General features: G+C 49.0%; 11 protein-coding genes across 11 annotated transcripts; 2 read left to right on the forward strand and 9 right to left on the reverse strand.

Moving 5' to 3' along the window:
* Positions 1-126: 126 nt before the first annotated feature.
* On the reverse strand, positions 127-630 carry TRIVIDRAFT_224729 (uncharacterized protein; the record flags this gene model as incomplete). The annotated part of the gene is made up of 1 exon (XM_014098224.1): positions 127-630. One exon carries the CDS (start codon positions 628-630, stop codon positions 127-129), a length of 504 nt encoding a protein of 167 aa, XP_013953699.1.
* A 1,102-nt stretch (positions 631-1,732) lies between these two features.
* On the forward strand, positions 1,733-6,491 carry TRIVIDRAFT_216511 (uncharacterized protein; the record flags this gene model as incomplete). Its single annotated transcript, XM_014098225.1, has 2 exons — positions 1,733-2,463; positions 6,472-6,491. One exon carries the CDS (start codon positions 1,782-1,784, stop codon positions 2,370-2,372), a length of 591 nt encoding a protein of 196 aa, XP_013953700.1.
* TRIVIDRAFT_181642 (glycoside hydrolase family 2 protein) lies at positions 2,469-5,591 on the reverse strand (the record flags this gene model as incomplete). Its single annotated transcript, XM_014098226.1, has 4 exons — positions 2,469-4,832; positions 4,884-5,110; positions 5,182-5,262; positions 5,395-5,591. The coding sequence occupies 4 exons, from the start codon at positions 5,589-5,591 to the stop codon at positions 2,524-2,526; spliced, it is 2,814 nt and encodes a 937-aa protein (XP_013953701.1).
* Positions 6,492-6,957: 466 nt separating the features above from the next.
* On the reverse strand, positions 6,958-7,659 carry TRIVIDRAFT_46596 (uncharacterized protein; the record flags this gene model as incomplete). Its single annotated transcript, XM_014098227.1, has 1 exon — positions 6,958-7,659. The coding sequence occupies one exon, from the start codon at positions 7,657-7,659 to the stop codon at positions 6,958-6,960; it is 702 nt and encodes a 233-aa protein (XP_013953702.1).
* A 401-nt stretch (positions 7,660-8,060) lies between these two features.
* TRIVIDRAFT_67918 (uncharacterized protein) lies at positions 8,061-8,811 on the reverse strand (the record flags this gene model as incomplete). The annotated part of the gene is made up of 2 exons (XM_014098228.1): positions 8,061-8,154; positions 8,228-8,811. 2 exons carry the CDS (start codon positions 8,809-8,811, stop codon positions 8,061-8,063), a joined length of 678 nt encoding a protein of 225 aa, XP_013953703.1.
* Positions 8,812-9,304: 493 nt separating this feature from the next.
* On the reverse strand, positions 9,305-11,648 carry BGN1 (glycoside hydrolase family 55 protein; the record flags this gene model as incomplete). The annotated part of the gene is made up of 2 exons (XM_014098229.1): positions 9,305-9,474; positions 9,539-11,648. The coding sequence occupies 2 exons, from the start codon at positions 11,646-11,648 to the stop codon at positions 9,305-9,307; spliced, it is 2,280 nt and encodes a 759-aa protein (XP_013953704.1).
* Positions 11,649-12,555: 907 nt separating this feature from the next.
* Positions 12,556-13,067, reverse strand: TRIVIDRAFT_216512 (uncharacterized protein; the record flags this gene model as incomplete). The annotated part of the gene is made up of 1 exon (XM_014098230.1): positions 12,556-13,067. A coding segment is annotated over one exon (231 nt), but the record flags the coding sequence as incomplete, so codon positions are not given.
* Positions 13,068-15,140: 2,073 nt separating this feature from the next.
* On the reverse strand, positions 15,141-18,287 carry TRIVIDRAFT_203624 (uncharacterized protein; the record flags this gene model as incomplete). Its single annotated transcript, XM_014098231.1, has 4 exons — positions 15,141-16,790; positions 16,893-17,209; positions 17,293-17,494; positions 18,246-18,287. 4 exons carry the CDS (start codon positions 18,285-18,287, stop codon positions 15,141-15,143), a joined length of 2,211 nt encoding a protein of 736 aa, XP_013953706.1.
* A 219-nt stretch (positions 18,288-18,506) lies between these two features.
* TRIVIDRAFT_203625 (uncharacterized protein) lies at positions 18,507-19,619 on the reverse strand (the record flags this gene model as incomplete). The annotated part of the gene is made up of 3 exons (XM_014098232.1): positions 18,507-19,002; positions 19,105-19,511; positions 19,587-19,619. 3 exons carry the CDS (start codon positions 19,617-19,619, stop codon positions 18,507-18,509), a joined length of 936 nt encoding a protein of 311 aa, XP_013953707.1.
* Positions 19,620-20,105: 486 nt separating this feature from the next.
* Positions 20,106-20,479, forward strand: TRIVIDRAFT_121245 (uncharacterized protein; the record flags this gene model as incomplete). Its single annotated transcript, XM_014098233.1, has 2 exons — positions 20,106-20,237; positions 20,297-20,479. Coding segments are annotated over 2 exons (315 nt in total), but the record flags the coding sequence as incomplete, so codon positions are not given.
* Positions 20,480-20,751: 272 nt separating this feature from the next.
* TRIVIDRAFT_46411 (uncharacterized protein) lies at positions 20,752-22,310 on the reverse strand (the record flags this gene model as incomplete). The annotated part of the gene is made up of 2 exons (XM_014098234.1): positions 20,752-22,083; positions 22,158-22,310. 2 exons carry the CDS (start codon positions 22,308-22,310, stop codon positions 20,752-20,754), a joined length of 1,485 nt encoding a protein of 494 aa, XP_013953709.1.
* Between the last annotated feature and the right edge of the window lie 565 nt (positions 22,311-22,875).

Genomic DNA, 22,875 nt, shown 5'->3' on the forward strand with positions numbered 1-22,875 from the left:
TGTTAACATCAAAGCGAGTTTCCATTATTCGGGCGTATCTTTTCTTGAGCTGGCGGATCATTACGCCTGTGATCATTTCCAGCCCTATTCGATAGTTCCTGCATGTCCCCCATTTGAGTGACCTGTTTAACTTTGGCTCTGTTGATCTGCTGATTCTTCATCCGTGGTGTCTGGGCTGGCAGAAATGCCGGAATTGGTAGAATTAACAGAACTGGTAGAGTTGGTCGGTTCGGTAGATCCGTCATGTTGATACGGTAGTATATGGCTCGCAGAATTGCCAGAGGGAGTGGAAGAGCTAGTGTCAGTGTTTGAGGCGCTAGTAGAAGTATTAAAACGAAATGCGGCGTCAGAGCTAATGGAAACTCCCGAGTCGGTGGAAACAACAGAGTCGATAGAAACGTCAGAGTCGATCGAAACACCAGAGTCGATAGAGCTGGTAGAAGCACGTCGATTATGAGTCGTAGGGCTGGAGACGGCGGGAGATGTAGTTAACCCGGCAGAACTAACGGCTTCAGAAGAAGTGACAGAATGAGTAGAGGCGTCAGGTTGAAAAGAGGTTGCAGAATGTAAAGATGTGTCAGAGCTGATAGAGTCGCCTCGAGGACAAGAAGCGGGCTGAAGCAGAGTCATGGTAGGCAGGAAAGAAGAAGTGAGATGTGTTGCAGTTGAGTCGACAATAACGAGGGCTGAGAGATCGATGTGCAATTTGTTGATGATCTATCTACGGCCGACATCGCGGGTTTTTAACTTGATGGCATCACGGGGCTGGAAGGAACAGACAAGGCGTTCACTATGATGTAGTTGAACGTGATGCGCATGAAAGCAGAGTTTCTATTCTTTGGTGTTCTTAGAGCCAATCACAATGATCTATTTGAGAGTACCTTTCTAATAATTTACTATCAAAGGGAACAAAGGTGAACAAGGCCCTCGAGGCCTCTAACAAATGGACTACAGGTTAGCACATGACTCAAAAGCTATACGGAGCAGCGTACATTTCTTCCATTAACATGAACACTCATTTGCGTGATGATATACCCCGTGCATGTCGGTGCTCTGAACTATATAAACATGACAGAGAAACAATGACCATGTTCAGTGGCATGTCTCCCGCCTTGGAGAAAATGCCGTTCAAGCCGAGACATGGCCTTTATATTCACGAAAGGACTGTCAACGCTGACAGCCATTGTCTACGCTTCACCCAAAATGCATGCGCCGTATTGCGCTAGTCCAGGCCGAGAAACTGGATCACCGCCAAGACAGAACGTGGTCGAGATCCGTGACTTCGGCATTTATAGAGCGACAATTGGCTACCAATCATTTTTACTAGTTACAAAATTAGATCCCGGGTCTAATCAGCCGTCCCGGCATCTTGCTAATCAGATGAAGCTAAGTTAGTGGAGCTTTCTTGTTAGTTTTCAGCTGTTGTCTCAGAGCCTCCTCAAACGCATGGGTATAAACCATTGTTTACGTAGAGAAATGCGCTCTCATGTCTCCACCAGGAAGGGCTCATTGGAAATATCTTCCAAGCACGGGACTTCTATGGGGATCTCTCAATCACTATGGTGAGACCTTCAGGTGTGGCTTTGTGATATCACATTGTGATTGCTTGACCAACTGAGACATGCAGTCATGGACGGCGGCTAGATTATTACTACCTGGATGATGGCCTTGATGATGACTATAAATTAAGCCAACTGCTTCTTGTTTGTTTGCTTCCCAATCACAAAGCAAGCAACGCTCATAAAGAAAGTCATCCATCTCATCTCATCATCACCAGAATCATGGAGACCACCAAACGCACCGCCTCGGTCTCCATCCGCAACAACACCTCTAAGCCCATGGTTAGCGTCTCCCTCGTCCACAAATACAGCGACGTCTACAAGCACCGCAAAGAATGGGCCGCCATTCCCGCCGGCGACTCCTCCGATGAGTCCCTCCAAGTCGAGTACAACACTGGATTCTTCACCACCGGCCGTGACTGGTGGTTCATCTCCTGGTACAGCCAGGACATGAAGACGCTCTACTATAGCAATCCGCAAAACTTCCGCGGCGCGTTTGATGCCGTTGAGAAGAGCGTCTCGCCCGAAGCCCTCATCAAAGCTGGAACGCTTTTGGCTCCGATTGCATTGTTCACAGGTGGTCCTGTGTTAGCTATTCCAGTTACCATGGCGACGGTGGCTGTTGCGAGATCGACGACTGATACATTATATGCGTCGGAAGAAACTAGTGGATTTAAGCAGCACATTTTGAGAGAAGAAGACGCTGGTAAAGTAACTGAGATTATTATCAACGAGGATGAAACTATTACGTTTAAATCGCAGTCGGGCGATTCTGAGACCGTGTACGCTTCAAGGAAAGCATTTGGACGATAAATACTTGAAGAGGTTGAATAGAGCAAAGTTACTATAATAGCCCATCTAATTTTTGTCTAAATCGTCAACATCAATCACTCATTTGCCCAGATTTGTACGTAATGATAGCCATCTATTCTGCTAATCCTGTACTTTATGCCGACTGTTAAGACTATGGTGTGGTCAAGTCCCATAAGCTCTCCACCGTAACCTGCTCAGTCCACTTCCCACCAGTGGTGTCTTGCTGAAGTGTAAATCCAACCTCCTTCTTCTCGCCTGGTCTCAAAACAAATGCATTGTCGTCAAAAAAGCCCAGAACACCAGCTGGGTGCGTCAGCCAGGTATACAGAGATACGCCAGCCGTAGCTTCCACCGTGAATTTCTTTGTAGATTTGTTATACGATAACTTTAGCTTGGGATCTGACACCTTGGCTTGATTGGGCCACACGGGGAGGAAGTGATTGTGATGAGTAAAGGCAGTTGTCTTCCCGCTGGCTGCATTGGGGAGCTTGCCGTGAGCTGTAAGTTCGATAATCAAGACAGCATCACTAGTATCTGGAATCTTGAGATCTGACTTTACGTTGGTTGAGATGATCTGTGTTGTGTTGATGGCACCTACATGGAATGTCGACGATTTCGGCATGCCCGCGTTGTTTGCAATCGGGTTGCCCTTCAAATCAACCCAAGTCAACGAGACTTGACCAGAAACAGACTCCCAGAGATCAGAAGTTACCCAGATCTCCAACTCATTAGCAGTGTAGTTCCAGAAAGCCGATGCAATAACATGCTCATAAGTCCTGCGAGAGACATATGGTAACACCTTCCACCGTCCGTCGTACTCAAGGCCTGCCCAGGTTGGGGCTTGCCAGATGTCGTTGAGCTGCCAATAGAGAGAGCCAAGTTGTCTCTCTGGCAAGCCGCTGCCACGCCTGTAGAACTGAATCTCGGATTTATACATGTCTGCCTGGAACAGTTGAGTAGCATGGCACCATGAGCTAAAATTGGCCACTGGATCGGTCTTGTCGGGTGTAGGATAGTACCGCTCAACAGCCAGCGTCATTTCAACTTGGCCCAAAGTGCTATTGTGAATATTCCTGGTCAGTCCGCCGGCCGGGTAGTGATGATTTCTTAGAATGACCGTTGTCGAGTTGAAGGAGAGGTCTTCAGGATCAACGGCTTGCTGCCATGTCTGAATGCTGGGCATGCTGATAAAGCCAAATTCGTTGGCGAAGCGACCAACAGGATATGCGGAGGTATCAAAGGAAACAGAGGTGTCGTAGTTGTAAAAGTCAGTGTCGCCGTAGATGTGCCCGCTGGTAGTATTGTAGTACCGCTCAACAATAGGTACGGGAAGATCAAGATCAATCTCTAGCCAACCATTGTTTGCACTGCAAGGGCTGTACGATATGGAATGACTATTGGCAGCCAAGACATTGAATAGCGTAGTAATGAAGAGATTTTCATACTGTCCGAGGACATATGGGTAAGTTTCTGGATCGGCGCCCTGAGCTATCGGCAACATCAAGTTCTCAAACTCATTACCGCCCATCCAGCATGCCAAAGAGGCATGGTGATTTAACCGACGGACATTATAGGTGATCTCGCCAACAACATTTTCCTTGAAATCCGGGCTGTCAGGATACAAGGTATCGCTAAATTGGAACTCGCTCCAGAGTAATACGCCGCGTTCATCAGCAATATCGTAGATCCAATCTGGCAGGTATGTACCTGAGGACCATACGCGCAACATGTTGAAATTCTGCGACTCAACTGAGTCGAATAGACGGTTCATTCTATCCGAGGTGACTCGTGGCCAAAAGGCATCGGGAGGGATCAAATTGGCACCCTTGGCGTAAAACTCGTGGCCGTTGATCTCAAAATGCCAGTTGTTTCCAGGAGTGATGCCACTGGCAATTTGTGCATCTGTAATATTTCCCGAGCTAAACAAGATAGTGCGGAAGCCAACGCGCCGCTGGGACACAAGAATCGGTGTCTTGGACCCTGCGCTGCTCACAGAGACTGTTATGTTGTATAGCTGCTGGTTACCCATGTCCCGAGGCCACCACAACTTGGGCTTATTGGCATCTATTGTCACAGAGCCAGAGACTGTCATGTCAGACTGTGTCACTCCCTCCAGTTTGCCGGAGTACAATACTGAGCGGCTGTCATTGGCATCGGTAATAACCACCGACATGGAAGCGTGCTTTGGCAGAGTTCCCAAAAAATCAAGGCTCGCGTTTACTACCCATGGAGCAGTCTGGTCGGGAGCAAAATTGTTAAACTGACCCTTGCGAAAGATGTCAATGTCGGTGTTGAGAGAGTACAACTCGCCGCCTTTGCTAAGCTGGACAATACGTCCAGGTTGCCAAGGTCCTACTGGAGAGAAGGCTGGGCCCCAATCCCAACCAAAGTCATTTTGTTCCTTGCGGACCCATTGACGGTTTGGATACTCGAATGGATAAACCACCGAAGCTGGCCAATCTAGTCTCATGGTTAGCAAAGTTATCTCAAGTGTAAAGATATGCGGCTTACGCTGGACTTCATCGCTTGCGTTGATGGCATTGATAATGCGAGGCACGCTTCCAAAGTTGATGCTGAGAACAGGATCGCTCTTGCAGCTAGCAAGAGCAGAAGAGACATCGTAGAACCATTGCCTGAACTGGTTATCTGGCGTTCCAACAATGTGGTCACAGAATTTGACAGTTGCATATGTATCCAGACCGTCAAACACTAGCCACGTGGCCGTGTTCGACTGTTTACTCCTAGAGTCGATGTTATCATGACTGTTCTGGTTCATTCATCGTCCATCAACACAGGGGTAAAGACTTACAATCCGCTAATAGGCTTGCTAGAATACGTCCAGTTCTGAGCTGCAATCCACCGTAGATCAAAATCATTTAGGCCATTGTATCTATTATCATCACATCAGCCTCGTCTCTTCAATCAACCGCACTATTGCCACCAAGAAGGAGATCTCACGGCTCATCTATGGTTTTCCAATCAGTATAGCCCGAAGTCAGTACTTGTCTCGCATTGTCTTAACTCACCAATCACACCAGCCGCATGGAGATCTAAATGAGCCTGTGAAGGAAACTTGCCCGGCACGGTGATATTACCGTATTCATTCGTCACAGTCCATTTCTGTAGGCCAAGATCGCGAATGGACGCTTTGCCAGTGGTTTCGGTAGTCGCAACCACCGCGCTGGAAAAGATGCCAAGCGCGGCAAGGAGAGACCTCATGATTGAGATGCGAGGCTTCCTCTTATTTGTGAAAGCAGGATATCTCTCTTAGCACTCTCGGATGGTAATTGAACTGTAGAAGTTTCAGAGTCTGTCAGCCGAGCTCAAGCTCAATCCTTGAGAGGTGTCTTCAAAAGGCCACCGAATGATAGGCGCAATCCTCCCTTCTTGCCGTCATTCCTTGCAACTTTTATGCCTAAATGCTCAACCATGCTTGCCTTGAGTGAGACATCAATGAGGGGTCCGGAACAAAGCTCGGCCATTGTTGTACAGCTCGCGTTCTGTAAAACATCGAATGCAGTCATAGTCGTGTCGATCACCCGTTGTAGCGATTTGGGATGGTCATCGCAAGCTACCTGTAGGAGATGCGAATGACTTCATTGGTTTGAACATCATGGCATGACCCCCAAACCATGAAATGCCGCTTCAGCCGGGACTCTCCGGCACGGCAGAGGTTTCCCCACGATCGTCGCGTCACCAATCGCGATACTGCCTGGGCAAGGGATTTTTGAAACTCATGCAAATGAGCCCCATCGCGGAAACTACTAGTTCCCCCGTACAGTTAGGTTGAAAATGAAGCGCTCCAACTGGAGATAATGTCGGGAATGTGGAGGTCCGGTATTTTTAATTGTCATCATGTTGCACTGGATCAAGAGGAAGGATGCATGGAGGCAAGAATTGCATCCGACTGGTGTGATGAGTGGAACAGGGATAGCTTTCTCGAGTGCAACATCGATAGATGCTCCATAATTCTGATGTGGTGCATACTCGTGTGCTTGCATGTTGTGTCATGAGTGTCCATAGACGATGGGCGAGATCGTTTATCTGAACGGAAAACTCGAGACGGAAAAGATCAATTTCCCGGTCAATTAATAATCTGAAAAAAAAAAAAAAAAAAAAATTGAAGGGAATAATGTCACTCTCCCATCTATTGAAAACATAAGTACCCAGAACAAGATGCTGAGCACACATTGTAATGGGACGAGAATGATTAGCGGAGAAATCAATGTAGGAGCGTGCTTCATTTGTGCTGCTCGTGTTTCATAGATACACAGGTACGAGACGAGACATCCATTCAGTTTCAACTGATCAACAGGCACAATGGTAAGCTTAAATCGAGCATGAGACCAATGATTACGCATTCCAGCGGCACAAAAGGGGCATCAAATCGAGACACAAACTTGATGGTATTAAATAAAACTACCTATGTACTCCGTACCGATAAATCTTTTATAAATAAGCATGTTAGAGAATATTAGCTCTACTGCCCAGTACAGCGCTCATCCCGTCTGGCAGCTCCATATAAATCCGCGTACTTCACTTGAAGGCTCGCATTACCAACCCGAACACACGTCAATCACCAAGACTATTTCGACTTCTCGAGATAATGATGCGATTTCCAACGCTGGTAATGCTGAGCAGGTGTATACTCTGGCCTTACAGCCCGCAGTCCAAATATCCGACCTGCCCAAGAAGCAAGTGACAACAATAAGTGAGATACAAACCAATCTGCCGACAGACCCGCCTTTGCGCGCGATCCTTTCCCATTCCAAAATCTCGTCGTGCTCAAAATGACGGGGAAGTTGTCCAAAGAATAAAACACAATAAAGAGGTTGAATGTGATCCAAAAGTCGATGATAAGATCCTTTATCGTGGCAGGGAAGAAGGAAAACCCCGGCACATTTGTGCTGATAATCCTGCCCGCATTCAGGATGATTCCATTAAGATTCCAGAAAAACAAGGCCTTGTCGCCGTCCTCTGGGTCTGTTCTCTCGATAACCACAACTTCCTCTCCCTCAAGTTGCGCTCGCTGCCATTCGTGCCAGGCGTATCGCTCAACCTTGATTTCGGGCTGGTTCGTTTTACTCGCGGTTACGACTTGCTCTGTGTCTCCTAGGCGGACTTTGATGCTGCCTTTGATGACCTTGAGATACTCTGTGTGAGTTTCGTGCCAGTGAAGACCGCTTGACCAGGTTGATCTTGATGGAAGCGTGACTGTGACTTGGTTCGGCTTTGTGAGATCGTAGACAACGGCGTTGGGAAGACCCCGCTCAATTATTCCAGACATTCGCTCCATTGTGTCAAGATGCTGTTAATGTGAGACTCAAGTGCTGCACTACTTTAGCTTCCTGCGAAAAGAAAATAAAATAAAAATTGAGAACATTCCAAGGAAATATACATATTTTACAAGTGCTTCATGAGAAACCACCTATCTGGCATCAACTGCCGGAATGCATCGGCTGACAAATTCACATGCCAAACTTAAGGCGCATCTGTCAGCAGTTTGCAGTCATGAGATGTGTTCAGACTCATGAGATTGTATCATTTGCTAGTTCAACAACTCGGCGCTAGCTGTTCACAGCTAGACAAGTGTAGCAACGAAAGAGGTCTTTTGATACGAGCGATGGTTTTACCAGTTGGTTGTCGCGCAAGCTGTTTTGTTGGGGAAGTATTTGAAATGTGCTTCATTTATGCTTTGATGGTTTTGACCTTGGCTCTCATGTATCCTTCAAAAGTGGGATGCACTTTGGTGCTTGCCATCCAAGGCACAAATACGAATAAGCTGGAGGTGGTCAGTTAAACAATTAGAGACATAGGCCAAATGAATGCCTTTGAGACAGTTGTCAAGAACTTACAGCCACTGGCCTGGCGCATCTTTCGTTTCGATACCTCTCTTTCCTGCCAACCACGCCCATGTCTTTCGTACATATTCGGGCTCCAGCAAGAAGACAATGGTATCCTCATCCTCATCGCTGATCCTCAGTACTCGCTCCAGCGGAGGAGCCTCTTCAAACTCATCAGTCGTCAAAGATATCGTCTCTTCGAGAGATGTCACACTGGGCGGGAAAGTCTCCAAGCGCAGCGATTCAAACCCTACAGCGTCCGCTTGCTCCCATCGCAACTGCTCAACGCCACACAGAGACGGGATCCAGCCGATGCCAGTCCATCCTGTACCATTCGTAACCTGGAGGAACTTCTTGTAATCGTCGGGCAGCGACGTTTGGAGCGTCACTTCATGCTGGTGGATGGTTTCTGGTGACGCGGGCGCCTTGATGAAAGGGTATTCATCGAAAACCCGTTGATCAAACACTACACCTCCTGCCTCTTCTTTCTTGATGCTTGCATCAGCCGTGATTTGTATCTGCCCTATGAGTTCCACCCAATCGCGTAGATCATCATTCGTGATGTCATCGAGGGACGAAGCTGAAGCTGTTACCATGGCTTCTAGGACTCTATTGCTATGCTGAGTGAGCGTAGTAAGCGAGCAATGGAACCCTCCGATTTATTACACAGCAACGCATGGATGTCGTATATTTATACACCGTCAACTTTTCCCACTAATATCCCTAATGGTCTGTATTATCTAAACAATTGATTCAGCTTCGGACACCTTACTCAAAGGGAAGAACGGTGGAGTGGATGCATTAGCATGTCTTGCCCCTCTATCATTGGAATCAAGATGGCTGTGCTTATAGTGCGCTCATAATAAACTGCCCCAAGCTTATGTGTGGAGTGTCAAGATAAAATTAGCAACGAGACGCGCCTGGAAACAAATGCAAGCATGATTCCAGCGGCACAGATTGGAACTTGGAAGGGGAAATATATGGGTTAACCCTAGTATATTGACAAATTTATAACTATATGCAATACAACCCCAACATATATACACTATGGCTCCTTGGTTGGAAGATAGTACTTCCTTATATCAACATCTAGGTTGTGTAGCGGCCAACATCACCACCAGGGCTCCAGCCTCCAGTGAAGCCGTCCTGGGCGTTGATGTCGACACCAGTGCCCAATCGGATAGCGACCTTGGTGTCCTTGGAGCACATGCCGTACATCTGGAGGTTAGTGGGGGTAGTCTTGACAACGTGCATGTAATCTATCAAAAATGTTAGCAACGTATCCTCTATGGTCACTTCCAGCAGGAACATGTATCAATTTACCTTGGCACTGGTAACCGCCAGAAGCGCAACCCTGATATCCGGGGCCGCTGAAGAAAGCCCAAGAAGCAGAGCCAAAGTAGTAAATATTGGAGCCGCCCTGGACATAGTTGGCCAGACCCATGTGGCAACGAGCACTGCTGTCACACCAAGAGAAGTCGGGATCACCCCAGCCGGCGACATCGACCTTCCATGGCGCAGGGGGAACCTGCTGAGTGTTGTCACCCTGGTCGTAGTTGGTCTCGCTCTGCAAGAGAGAGACAACCACGTTGCTGGCAGAGCGAAGGTTGAGCTGGTACAGCCACCAATGCTCGCTGCCGAGACCATGCAACCAGGTTCCCTTTTTAGACTCGACCAGGGCACCGCCCTTGGCAGCAATGTTGGAGCCGCCGCTGAAGCCCTCGGTGATGTGGTCGGCAACCCAGTTCCAGGTGTTCTCGACGTAGGCCGACGAGTTCTCGGTGAAGTGCAGGCCGAGGAAAGCAGCCTGGCACTCGGCGTTGGCCTTGGTGCAAGCGTTGGTCAGGGCATCGGCACCGCGAGTTCCACCAACGGTGATGAGCGAGTTGAACAGCGCAACATCGCCAGCCTTGCCACCAGCAGCGTTGAACTGCACGATGATGGCGCCGGGAAGGACGTCAGAGACGGTGAAGCGGAAATCCTGCAGCTGGGCAACGCCAACATCGCCAGCGTTGCCGATCTTGACAACGGGCTTGGGGTTGGAGGCGTCCTTGAAGAAGCTGCCGCCACCGGAGATGGTCGCCCAAGCCTCACCAACAAGGCGAGAGCCGACGGGAACCAGAAGGGTGGACAGGACGCGGTAGTCTCCGAAGGGGAAATAGGCAATCTTGTTGTTGGCAGCAGCAAACTGGAGCACCTTGTTAAGAGCAGCCGAGTCATCTGTGCTGCCATCGCCCTTGACCGTTTGCCCGCCGTTCTGGCTAGGGTCCTTGACGTTGATGAAGTCCGTGACCGGGTTTTGGGCATAGTTGGGCGCGGGAATGGCGGGAATGCGGCCGCCGGGGGCAATGGTGCTGGGACGGGCAGTGGTTCCGGTAACAGCGCCGTAGATGGGGTTGCGGCCCACGGTGTTTCCGTAGCTGTAGTTGACGACGTGGCTCGAGGAACCAACAGCCGTTGAGCCGCGGAGAACGACGACATCGGAGGTCGTGTCTTTGGTCAGGTTATCGATGACAATCGAGGGGTAGACAGTGGTCGAGAAGGTGACGCCGGAGTTGATCGACTTGGCATCGACAATACCGATGAAGGGGCTGCCACCGGTGTTGGAAACACCAGTGCCGACAGTGTCAAAGGTCGGGTTCAGCAGGGTGATGGTGTTACCACCGCTAATCAGCATACCAATGGTGTTCTTGTAGAAGTAGATGCTCTTGTAGAGAGCCTGCTGGTGGCCGTTGTGCCAGATACCGTTCTGGCCATTCTCGATTCGCACATCGGCAAGTCCAAGAGTAGATCCACGACCAAGCTGGATACCAGTGTGGCCCTTGCCACCGCTGGATGGCGCAAGAACAATCTTGACGTTCTGCAGCTGGGCAGCCTGGGCAACACCCCAGTAGAGGGCAGAGATGCTAGAGGTTCCGCTAACGGCCGTGGTGTCCAGGATGAGGTTCTTCAGTCCAACTGCAAACGAAAGCTCGCCAGAGACGCCCGTGGAGGGATCCTGGCCATTGATAAGGTAGTTGCCGCTGAAGCCAGCCGCAGCCTTGATGATGGGAGGGTTGGTGGCATCACCAAAGAGGATGGTGTCGGTTCGCATGTTGAGGGTGCTCTGCAGCGTATAAGTTCCGGGAGGGATATACACAACTCGAGGCTGAGATGCCAGCCATTCGTTCTGTCGGTTGCCGCTGGAGGCCGAGTCGATGGCACGCTGAAGAGAACCCCCATCGCCGGCATTTACAGCAACAAAGACGTTGTACGAGCTGGGGCTCGTCGTGTGAGGAGCATAGCCCCTGTACTGGCCAGTGTGGTCCATGGCAGCATACCAGAAGGATGTGCTCGCTCGTGGCTCGAGTGATCGATCTCCGTGGCGGGCCATTGTTGGCGAGGCCGTGACGGCACCCAGAAGGGCGGCCACAAAGGCCAGTGACTTCAACATGGCGAGGAAATGACTGAGGGAAACGAGAGTATCAGAAAGAATAATACGAAAATGAATGGGTAGCGAGACGCTGCCCGTAATAAAGGAGCAATCAAGACCTTGGTGGCTGGCTACGACCACCTTGACCGCGTGACCAAACCGTCAAAGATGCTCACTAGGAAAATATCACCATCTATATAAAGAACATTGAGCCTCGCTCGTCTTACCGCTCGATCCCTACTCATTATACTCAGCCCAGTGGTTCATGCCCATCGGGCCGATGGCACTATTAGACGTCCTAGTCGCCATTTCTAGACCGGTTTGCTCATCACGTCCTGCCTAGATGGGACGAGCAAAAGGCATATATGCGGATCGTGGTAGGACTTCTCCGCCGATCTCTGACAGCCAACTTGACAGCTGTCGCCCATGAGGGCCAGCCTCCGTGATGAACGGGGGTACAGCGGCCTTACCTTACCGTGACATTCGCCCAGCGGTCCTAGTCATCAAAGATGAACCAGATCGATTGGACGGAGATTAGACGTCCGTCTCTCTCTCCCCACCGTGTTTGACGCCGATCGGCAGCCGGAAGTCCACTTTAAGCATCTATTGTTAGGGACCTACTAAGAGCTAGCCCCATGCTAATTTCATGACACAGGGGCAAAAGCGGCGCCATTTGGTGGCTTGGCCGAATGTCAGTCCGGTAACAGACATAGTGCTGCGAGCGCTAGCCGTGATAATCCGTGGAATTACCCCTTGAGTGGTCTTTGGCCTGCTGACACGGGGCAAAGACTGAGGCTGAGGGTTGAATGGTTCGGCTCCGTACTCGGGCTCGTGACTACATGGGGCCACGAATAGATGTTGGATGATCCAAAAGTGTATAAATACCAAACCTGGGTTTTGGTAGGGCAAAGGATGGGTGATTTGGGCAATGCTGGCTCTTTGTTTGCTTCAATCTCGCTCGCCATTGAGAGTATGAGGCGTGCCCGTTGATCCGCGGCTTTTCTGCCATTCTGCGGCGTTTTCCCACGCGTAAGCCAGATCATGCGACTTGAAACAGTTGAGACGGAAAAACTCTCGGATAGGGGCGTTTGAGACGGAGATGGCGCCAACCAGCTTGGTTGGGTAGGTGGCCAGATGCAGGCTCGCGCTAATAATTCCATACATGTGAGTATTCTTTGCTCCCTTCGCGGACAGGGAAACAGGAAAAGAGTAGAACAGAAGTGAAGATGAAGGTGAATATAAAGATGAAAGCTATAAGAATAAAATTAAGAAGGTAAAGTCGGAATGGGCCGTTGCAAGGCGGCATAAGCGGTGGTGGCTGAGTCTAATATGCAGCTACGCGGTTACTTCCGTTTCGAGACAGCAATTATTAGTGATGCGTCTGCAAGCATTCCATCTGAGCGGAGACAGGTAGGGCTTGTAAATATGATTATACTACGGAGTACGGAGTACAACGTTAACTTGAACGTCCAGTAGTGTGTGTCAAAAATGCACGATGTGCGGAGTGTACAACTACCTATTTAGGCAGTATGTTATTAGATGGGCTTAGTTGTACATGGCTGCCAGAACAAGTTCGCAAGCTTTGCTCATTTACGGACCTTGTTGTTGCTCTGAAATCATCCGACCGGCGTCACTTAGCTTCTTAACAGATGCATAAGCATGCTCAAGCCTGGTTGTTTGAAAGCTAGAGAAACACGAAGTAGGCGAGCTTGGCGACGCGGGAAGTTAGAGTCGCCCCGAGAGCCCCGTTCCTGGCCCTGGATATCGCAGTTAAGCGTCCCGGGAGAGATCCATGCCAGAAAAGCTCCTCAGGATACAATTAGTACATATTCCGTAAATCATTGTCAGCTCGTGTGTTGGTTGATGGATCGTATGCCATCTCGAATGTAGTTAATGTCGTAATCGCTGCTGGGCTGGCCATGCTTTCAAATGCTTCGGTATACATGTAATTTATAGACAAACTACCTATGTACATACTCAAGTGCCTATTTGACAGCAACAGCACGCGGCTTTGGAAGAGCGAAAACGAGAAAAGCAACCCAATTTCCCGCTGACTTATAGTTACTGTATATAACCACCTGATTACATAGAAATCCCCCGGCAGGAAAGATTGGATAAGCGACCGAATCAGCACGTTTTTTTTGTTAGGCACACGCCATCCCTTTGAATGCCGTCACACCCTAGGCACTGGCTGATCATCTTGTTTGCTGCAACATCTCTGGTAAGGATGATATGATCAGTAATATGATGGCACTCTGCATCTATTTATCTACAGCCTCTTTGAATTGGGTCGCCTTATGCGACGTTCAATCCCATCGTAATATCCCATTAATGTTGAATTTAGTCTCGGGATAATGGGAATTCCGACGCTACGCCTCAGATCAGCGGGAAGTCATCATTCGTCATAGTTGGGTTTCTTTGCCTTTCTCACTGACTTGGCGAAGGAAAACTCGGGATAGCTTTCTACTAAGCATGGAAGGATCATCTCGGCATCGGAAATCCAAAAGGGATTCAAACGCTAAGTATGCCAGCCCGCTTTGCATCACGACTTAACGCCGGGAGCCAAACAAGACTCTTTTGGCCACAGTGCTTACTAGTACTCGCACATAGGATAGTTAATATGTCAACACCAATGTCAATGATGACTTGTTAATGCCTATTTGGTGGGTTTTGCAACGTCGTGAGATGATAACAGTGAGACGCCCTTTAAAATAGAGGCCGTAGTAAACTCATGCATTTTCAAGTCAAAGTCATTTTCAAGTCGACCGCCGAAGAACTTCCCCCGTTCCCCCTCTTTGAATCGACACCAAAAGAATAGACTAAACCCCCTCTCTATGCACACGTATAGTCCCATGTGAAATATCATGCGTGCGACGGCTAGTCAGCATTGGCGTTCGCATGGATGGCGACACCTATATATGCAGGTGCTCGGCGAAAGATTCCAAGATAGGCAGCATTTCTACAAGCCAACTGCCGTCATTTTTCAAGCAGATACCGAAATCACGGGCGGGATTCGTTAGAGAATTCCTGGGGAGACTGGGTCGATATAGCTACGCTTGCCCGAATTCCGGCTCGATTCTCAGAGCTATGAAACAAATGCCTATAAGCAGTCTTTGGCGTCATACTGCAGTCTAAAAAGGCCCGATGCTATATTAGCTAAAAATCATTTGTGCAGCAAATTTAAGTGTTTATTTGAAAAAAGAAAAAAAATACAAACCACCCTAGTCTCCCTCTTCCTAGATATCTCCTTGCTCTCCACAACTTTGCCTATGGTATTAGATACAGCGCCCTTTGCTTTTGACATGATATTCATTGGCTGCATCCCCAAACCCAATGCGCCCGCTAACGATAATGGAGACTAACATAAGATGAAAGCAAAGAGAGAGAGAAAAAGAGAATAGCGCTCAGGGGTTGAACAATGCACATGGTACTCTCCAGATTTTGAACCCTATTAATCGAAGAGTTGCCCATGGCACATTGAGTTGAACCCTTGCCTACCGCGGAATGACACCATTACATATCTTCAACCAACCACTGCTGCATCAGCTCATCAACATCGGCAGCTGTGCTCGGCCCCATAAAGTCAATCGTTGTCATGAAGGTCGGAGAGTAGTCCAGGTATAACTCCGTCCCCGAAGGCGCTAATTGGCCGGTGCTCTCAGACACGTCGGTCGCCGGTTGATTGTCGCCCTGGTCCCCAACATGGTTCTTACGCGCAATGGAAATGGTTCCAAAGTAAGGTATTGTGAAGTGGAACTTGTCGCCCTGCAGCGTCTTTGGGTCCTTTTCGATGGCTCGGAGGAGCTTCAAAACGTCGCGCGCCTGTAGAGCGACTCTGTCCTCAAACTGTTCAACCGCTGCATCTAGAACTTCGATAACATTGGCGATCAAATCCCAGTCACTCTCTCTCCGACCAGATAAGGCCTCCATCTCGACAGCCGGCGTCCGAAGAAACATGTTGAATATGAGAATCACGGCGGCCGTAAATGCCTGGAAATTCGTCATGCAGCACGAGAACATGCCAAACGTTGTTCGTAGCGGTAGATATACTTTGATAAGCTGTCTCGCGGCTTTGAGGCACGCAATGCGGCTGTATTCGCTCTGTCGTTCCTCCGCTGCATCCAGCATAAACGGCAAATGATTGGACATTTCGAGTTGGTGATGCCATAATTGAATGTTATATCGAGCGTAGAGCATGTCCATTGCTTCTGCCTGCGTCCCTGAAAGCCTGTCAAAGGGATGCCACCATGATTGTGGCATGGACGTGGCCAGATTCACAAGCGCATTGTCAATGGACTGCGTCATAGCCATTGCTAGGCTCGGAGATCGCTGTTCTCTCTCGATTAGAAGCCCGGCTATGCGATCAAGCTGTGAAAGATAGAGGGCATCTTGCTTGTGTTCATCCAAATGCTGCATAAGCTTGAAATTGCTCGGGAAAAGGGGTCCATATTGGTCCACTACTCCGCATGGAAATCCTAGAACCTGAGAGAGATGTCGGTCGAAGTGAATTATATGAGGCCACACTTCCGCGATGTTGGCTTCTACGCTGCTACTGTTGTCGTCAACATCCTCGCGATGTGCCCTGTGGAGGTCCATTAACTGTGCGACTGCCAGCGCCCTTCGATTGTTAAGCCATGCTCGTCGAGGCCTACCCGAGTTAACAAAGTAGATGGAAAGAAGCAAAAGGCATTCAAGACCCTCAGGCGTGGCAATAATTTCATCATCTGAAGTAACTAGAGAGATTATAATCGAAGTAATAGATTGCATGTATTCACTTCGTGGAGACGGTAACCGGAGCTGCGTGATGTCGACATGCATGGGCAGCTGTTGTAGGCATATAACAATGCACATCAAGGCTCTCGCTATAATCGTGGGGTGGCTAAGGGATGGCGATTCGAGTGGCATCGTTTTGAGTAGCGAAAATTTGTTTGATTGCTTGAGAGACGGAAGAGGGCGAAGAAGTTGGCAGATCCAAGGCGAGCTTTGGCTATCAAGAATTTCAATGGCAGTACGAGACGGCATCATCTCCAACAGCAGGCGGGAGACTCTCTTCAGCTTCGGCCACATTCCTGTGTCGTGTTGTACAGTGGATAGGCTAGTATCCGATGACAGGGTTGAAGCAGCCGTCGAACATGCTTCCTTTCCACCAATCTCTGACATAAACTAAAGCCAGAAAGACCGATTAGTATGAAATTTCCGTGTTAGCACAGTCGAATGAATATTAAGGCTTGTTCCTACAAATGCACTCCGGAAGACAGAAACTACCGCGGAGCTTGACGAAGGTGCCGAAATGTTGGAAGCAGTGTTGACGACATCGTTTCCAATGCCATCGTCGACAGTTATTGGACGTCCCGGTGAGTCTTCGGTATGACTCTGTTGGCTTCCAGTATCCAATTTCTCAAGAACTTGCTCCAGTAAACTCTCGATACGCGTCATCCTTGCATCCATGCTCTGGGTGCGTGATGCATCGCTCGTCTCATCTTGGTAACGTTGACTGACACACATGGAGCCATGTGACATGCACCATATACAGGTGGTCGTATTCCCAGGAGGGAATGTGCATCTGATTTTGCGGCGTTTACCTGAACAGTACCTTTTCGATTAGAAATCGGACAAAGTTGCAAGACTGCGAGAGCAGGACCGGCATTGATATTTCAGGACGTACATTCCCAGCAGCTGCGAGTCCCTTTACGGACCTTTCGGAGCTGGAGCGGCGACATGCCATCAGCTGAATTTTGTTGCCTAGTTGATCGAATCATTGTTGAGTGCCGTCTGTAGATGGGTTGATAGGGGACAGCTGTTGGTGAGTCGATCGACACCGGCAAGTTGAACCTCTCCACGCTTTCACTTAGTCGGGCTTTGAAACGCTATAATATATTAGTTATCACGTAAAGCTCAGCAGTTGAAAATAGGCTAAGGCCTAGTATATAAAGGAAGCCCCCAACAGACGAGCCTACTAGGCTAGGAGTTTCCATGCGAGACTAAGGACTCTCCAGCGATCACGCCCCCACCACTATAAGTGAATGGCTAGATCCAGAAACTAAACATATATGCAGTGCAAACAACGATCTGGGCGGTTGATATACTAATAATATTACTCGCTACAAGTACGAAGTAGGAATTAGGAAGCAGGACCCCCATACCTATACTATTAGTACTAGCACCCCGCGAGAGAACCATCATGTCGGAAAAGGGCCAGCTGCTACTGCCTAGAATGGAGCGTGGTACCCCTGCAGATAAACCTACCGGTACTCCGTATATGATTTGCAAACGGAGTTCGGCCCGGCGTCTCATCCATCAGTCATGATTGGCTGCCATGGGAAGGGGGTAAGCGTAAAACAGCCAGATACACGTTTACACAACCCTGAGAGTTGAGTCGAGTTCCCCGCGGATAAGGCCTAGAAAGGCGGGATATCCGTATTATCGGGAATTCGGACGCTCGCAGTTTGGTCGTGCGGTCGCCGATCCACGCCCATCTTATTCAGGTGGCGAAAGCCGAGCTCAACTGATGCGTTCACTGTATTATAAATAACTAGCAAATTGGAGTCGAGTAATCATGTTGCTAAGCGTATGCAGTTAGGGCGCATGTCAGCAAGGATGAGCCTACGGAAAACTAACCCATTGCTTGATAAGTGGTTCAGTAATTGGAACCGGACGCATGTTGCGCAAGTACTTTGCACAGAACAAGACTTGGTCCTGCGTTGAAATTGGGTGGTATTTGAAGTTTACTACTCCTTACAAGCATGTGCGCATACGCTACGCTTGACTAGGAGTAATATGTATAAGATCCATACTCCGTACATATACTGTAAATGTGAATGGCCCACTCCAACCATGGCAATCTGATCATGTATGTGGACACCGAGTGTCAGGAGTGGACTAGGTGAAAAGCTTGATCAACTCTCGTTCAATGGCATCATCCATGCTTTCGTCCGGCTTCATGCGCAGCTTCTCGTTCATGACCGCACCCTCCTCGTCAAAGTTGCCTCCCGTATTGTAGATTGCTTTGCTGAGTATGTATCCCAAGCCGCTTGTGTCGCCCTGGGCCAGCTTATTCCGTGCTTCGACAACTTTTTCCTCTAGATCGACGCTAATCTGCTTCCACTCAACAGTCTCCGAGCCCCTTGCCGCTTCTATGCGCGCAGAAACCGAAATAAGCGATTCCAGGATCTCGTCCTGGCTAGCATTGAAAGATCTGACTCGCACGTATTGATTAACAACCATGGGCGAACTTTGGGCCAGCAGGACGCGGGCCACTGCCTCGCCAACCGTGGACAAATTCGACCAGCTGAAGCGGTGACTGCGATATCCGGGTTGATGGATGTACGCTACACGGGCTGGAAGATTAAAAGAGAAGAACCCATTGCCGAGACTCCTATTCGAACACGGTTGCATTAGCCTAGCATTAATATTTTTCCATATGCACGGACGGATGTTGACCCATCCGAAACAGAAGGAGGACAACGGAAGAATTTACCAGTCAAAGAAGGGCCCCGTAATTATAGCCGTCCAAGTAATCCTGTCCTCAATGGAGCGGAGATAGTGTATTATCTGCGGTTTTACGCGGAGGAAGGTCATGATCTCGACCGTTTTCTCTTTTGATGTGTCAATCCCGAACTCGGCCGGGATGAATCGCTTGACCCCTGCGTCGACGGCAGCGTCAATGATGTTCTTTTGTTCCTCGAAGTCCGGCATCGTGATGGTGTTGACAACTGCATCTTGGCCTTTGAACGCCGATACGAGGGAAGCTCTGGAATAGTCGGTGCGAAAGACGTTGGTACCGGGTGGAGGCTCGGCAGTTGAAGCAGTGCGAATCAGAACAGAGACAACAAACCCGTGCGATTGCAACGACGTGATAACAACAGGGTTTAAGCTCCCTCCAGCCTGCAAAGAGCCCAGTTAGAATGCACACGAGATGTGCTTTAATGGTTTGCAGCGTGCAGATACGAGGAAGCATACTCCAATGACGATAACTTTTGTGATTTCGCTCATACTTGCCACAAATTAATACACCGGCCAATTAGACGTGTCCCGTATATGCCAAATACATCATTTCCTTCTCTATCTCTTAGCTGCTTATAATACTCAAAGTCCTGTTGTGCCGTATTCTCTTAGTACTGAGATTCGGCCGAGCTCGGCGGAATAAGGATCGCATCCCACTATGGGGTATCTCATCTCGCAACTAGCACCTAATTAGTAACAGGCACGCATTCATCCATTGACGGCTCAAGGGATCTGCTTTGACTGTGATGGCTTCAAATTCCATTTCTAATACATTGAATGTTCGGCCGAAGCTCGGTCGATGAAACGCTTCATGAGCCTTGATCATGTAGAAGCATACATGTACGTATGTATATATGGTTATAGCATCGAGCAACATACCAGATGAATCATGGCAAATTCAAACAGCCTCCCAAATTCAAGATCCATAATCGCAATATTCTAGGGCTTCAAAACTCAATCAATATGAGTTCCACGTTATATAAAATTTGCTTCATTAGGCGTAGGCCTGATCTTACAGAAGAACAGTTCTATGACCACTGGAGGAATGTCCATGCGCCCAAGATTGCGTACTGGTCCAAAAAGCATGGCATCATCGGATATACACAGGTGAGATTTCTTTCTACAAAAAGAATATCCCGTCAGATAGTCTATCTGACATTGCATAGATTCACACTCCTAGTGCCCTGCGTCAACCCTTAACGGCAACGCCGCTCCCCCTCGCCGTTATGGACTTTGATGGTGCTGTGATTTGGGAGATCCCTAGCTTGGAACATTTTTTCAATGCCTTCAACGACCCTTATTATAACAATGTTATTGCACCGGACGAGAATAACTTTCTTGATAAGAGCAAAGAAGTGGCAACAGTGACACTAGGCCATTTTCATAATATTGTTGCTGGCGGTGAACCTCTTATCGACTACAGTTCGGAGCCTGAGCCATCGAAAACCGAATAGAAGATCAATGAACTGAAACTCAAATAAGAGCTAGAACAACAATAGATATATCAATTTACATGGAAACCATTTTCACGAGATACCTACAGGCCTTCTAGTCTGTTGATAAATAGCAAATACATCGACCGTATATTTCGCGGAATGGCAGCGTAATACTGAGGCGAGAGCTATAGACGATACCTAAAACCGACTGTCTTCCAGTCCGTCACATCTTCGTAATCCTCCGGCCTCAGTTGAATCTCTGTGACCGCCTGGGCAATATCTTTGCCGTCCAATACATCAGACACTTTGCCATCGGCCACTGCGCCAGCCGCACCGGCATTTCCAACAAAGCCCTCTTCCCTCGTACGCTTCGTATTTACCCATTGCAGGTAGAACCTTAAGGTCACAGCCAAGGCAATAACAATGCAGTAGCAAATCATGATAGTCTTGAAAGCAGTCTGATATGTTGGTGCTTCAGCTGCGCGGAAGAATTGAGGCCCAGAAATGTTGCCGGCACAATACGCTAGGAATAGCATAGCCGTAACAGTCATCTTCTTGGTGACACCACGGTAGTTGGACTGGACAAGCGCCATCGTTAGGGGCATTGCCGCGGGGCCAGGAGAAAGGAGAAAGTAGGCAAATAGCTGTACACCATGAGGCACGCTGTCGCGGCGATAGATAACAGCGGAACCGACAACACAGGGGATGAGGACAGCGACGATGAGCAGACAGTTTAGGGTACGATAGCGGCCAGCAAGCCATCCAGTGCCCGCAATAACACTTGCTGATATCACCGAGTAAGGGATGTTGATGAGAGTGGACTGCAACGAGGTGAAGTTGAAGGAGGCGATGATGATGTTCGAGAAGCTCTGGGTGCCGCTGTTGGGCATCTGGCCGACGAGCTCGATGAGAAAGATAAGCCAAGTCTTTGGGTCGATGAGACACTCGACCATCTGGTCCCATTTCCAGTGTGTGTTTTCGGTAGTTCCCGTGCCGGCAATGACCGTGCGATCAGCTGCAATCTGGCGCTCCTCAGGCGTCAGGAACTTCGCCTTGGAGATGCTGTCTGGGAGAAGGAAGAACATGGGGATGCTCCAGAGAAACGTCGCGACGCCGAGGGTGATGTACATCCACCGCCACGGATGCACATCATCCTTGACATGCCCCAGGCCGAAGGCAATCAGGCTGGATATGATGCCTCCAATGGAGTTGCCAGCAAACCAAATGCCCACGCGTGTCGGCATCTCATCTCGAGTATACCATGTCGACGTCAGGAACATAAAGGCCGGGGTGATTGTGGCCTCTGCCATGCCCAGCAGAAACCGCACGGCCATAAGGCCACCAAAGTTGGTGCATGCTGCTGTCAGAGCAACAACTGCACCCCATACGAGAGTGTTGAAGGTGAGATACTTGGCGGTAGGGAGCCGGGCGATGAGGAGAGTGGTGGGATACTCCCAGATGAGATAGCCAAAATAGAAGATGCTGCTAACCCAGCTGTACTGTTGTCCTATAAGGTGCTGCGATGGCAAACATGAGGTTAGTTATGATGTTTACTCTAGTTGCGGTGGATATCATGGCATTGATCTCTTACCGTATCATCGCGCAACCCAAACACAGCGGCGCTCGACAAAATGACTTTGTCCATAAAGTTGAACATATAAGTAACAAACAGCAGGGGGATGATGACTCGATCAATCTTCTTCACCACGCGACGCGCAACGGCGGCATCAGGGCCCGTCTCCATGCGAGACGCTTCCTGTGCTGGGGAACTCATCTCGCCGTCAACTTCAATGGGACTGCCCAGTAACGGCTCGGTTTCGCGAGATGGGCAATCATATTGGCCGCTCATCGAATGCGTGTAATATACGTGTATATATGTATATGCAGCCTGTCGATCTCTGGCAGATGCCCTCCTCCTATTACACCGCGTTTCCCCTCACGCTTATCTTGGAATGCGACGATGAGATAGCACGAGATACGGTATGCACGAGTTTTGTCTCCCGAGATCGGCCATTCGCCGAGGTGAGGGGGAACTATACCCGGTTAAAAGCCTAGACGCACCCACTTCTCGTGTCTCTGGTCTCGTGCTAGAAACTCGAATGATCGGGGAATGAAACTGAGAGAGGTGATGCTCTGAGAATCTCTTAGCTTTGGCTGAAATTCTTGCCCGACAGATAAAAAGGTGGCGGTACGAACGAGAAGCTTGCGCCGTCGGATTGCGATTTCCAGAGTAGCTTCAGCCGGCTTACTGCCCATGTGGAGCTCTGATTTATCATAGTAGAGATATCCAATGAACATCTCTCAACACT

The sequence above is a fragment of the Trichoderma virens genome, assembly GCF_000170995.1.
Source record: "Trichoderma virens Gv29-8 chromosome Unknown TRIVIscaffold_83, whole genome shotgun sequence".
NCBI classification, from domain to species: domain Eukaryota; kingdom Fungi; phylum Ascomycota; class Sordariomycetes; order Hypocreales; family Hypocreaceae; genus Trichoderma; species Trichoderma virens.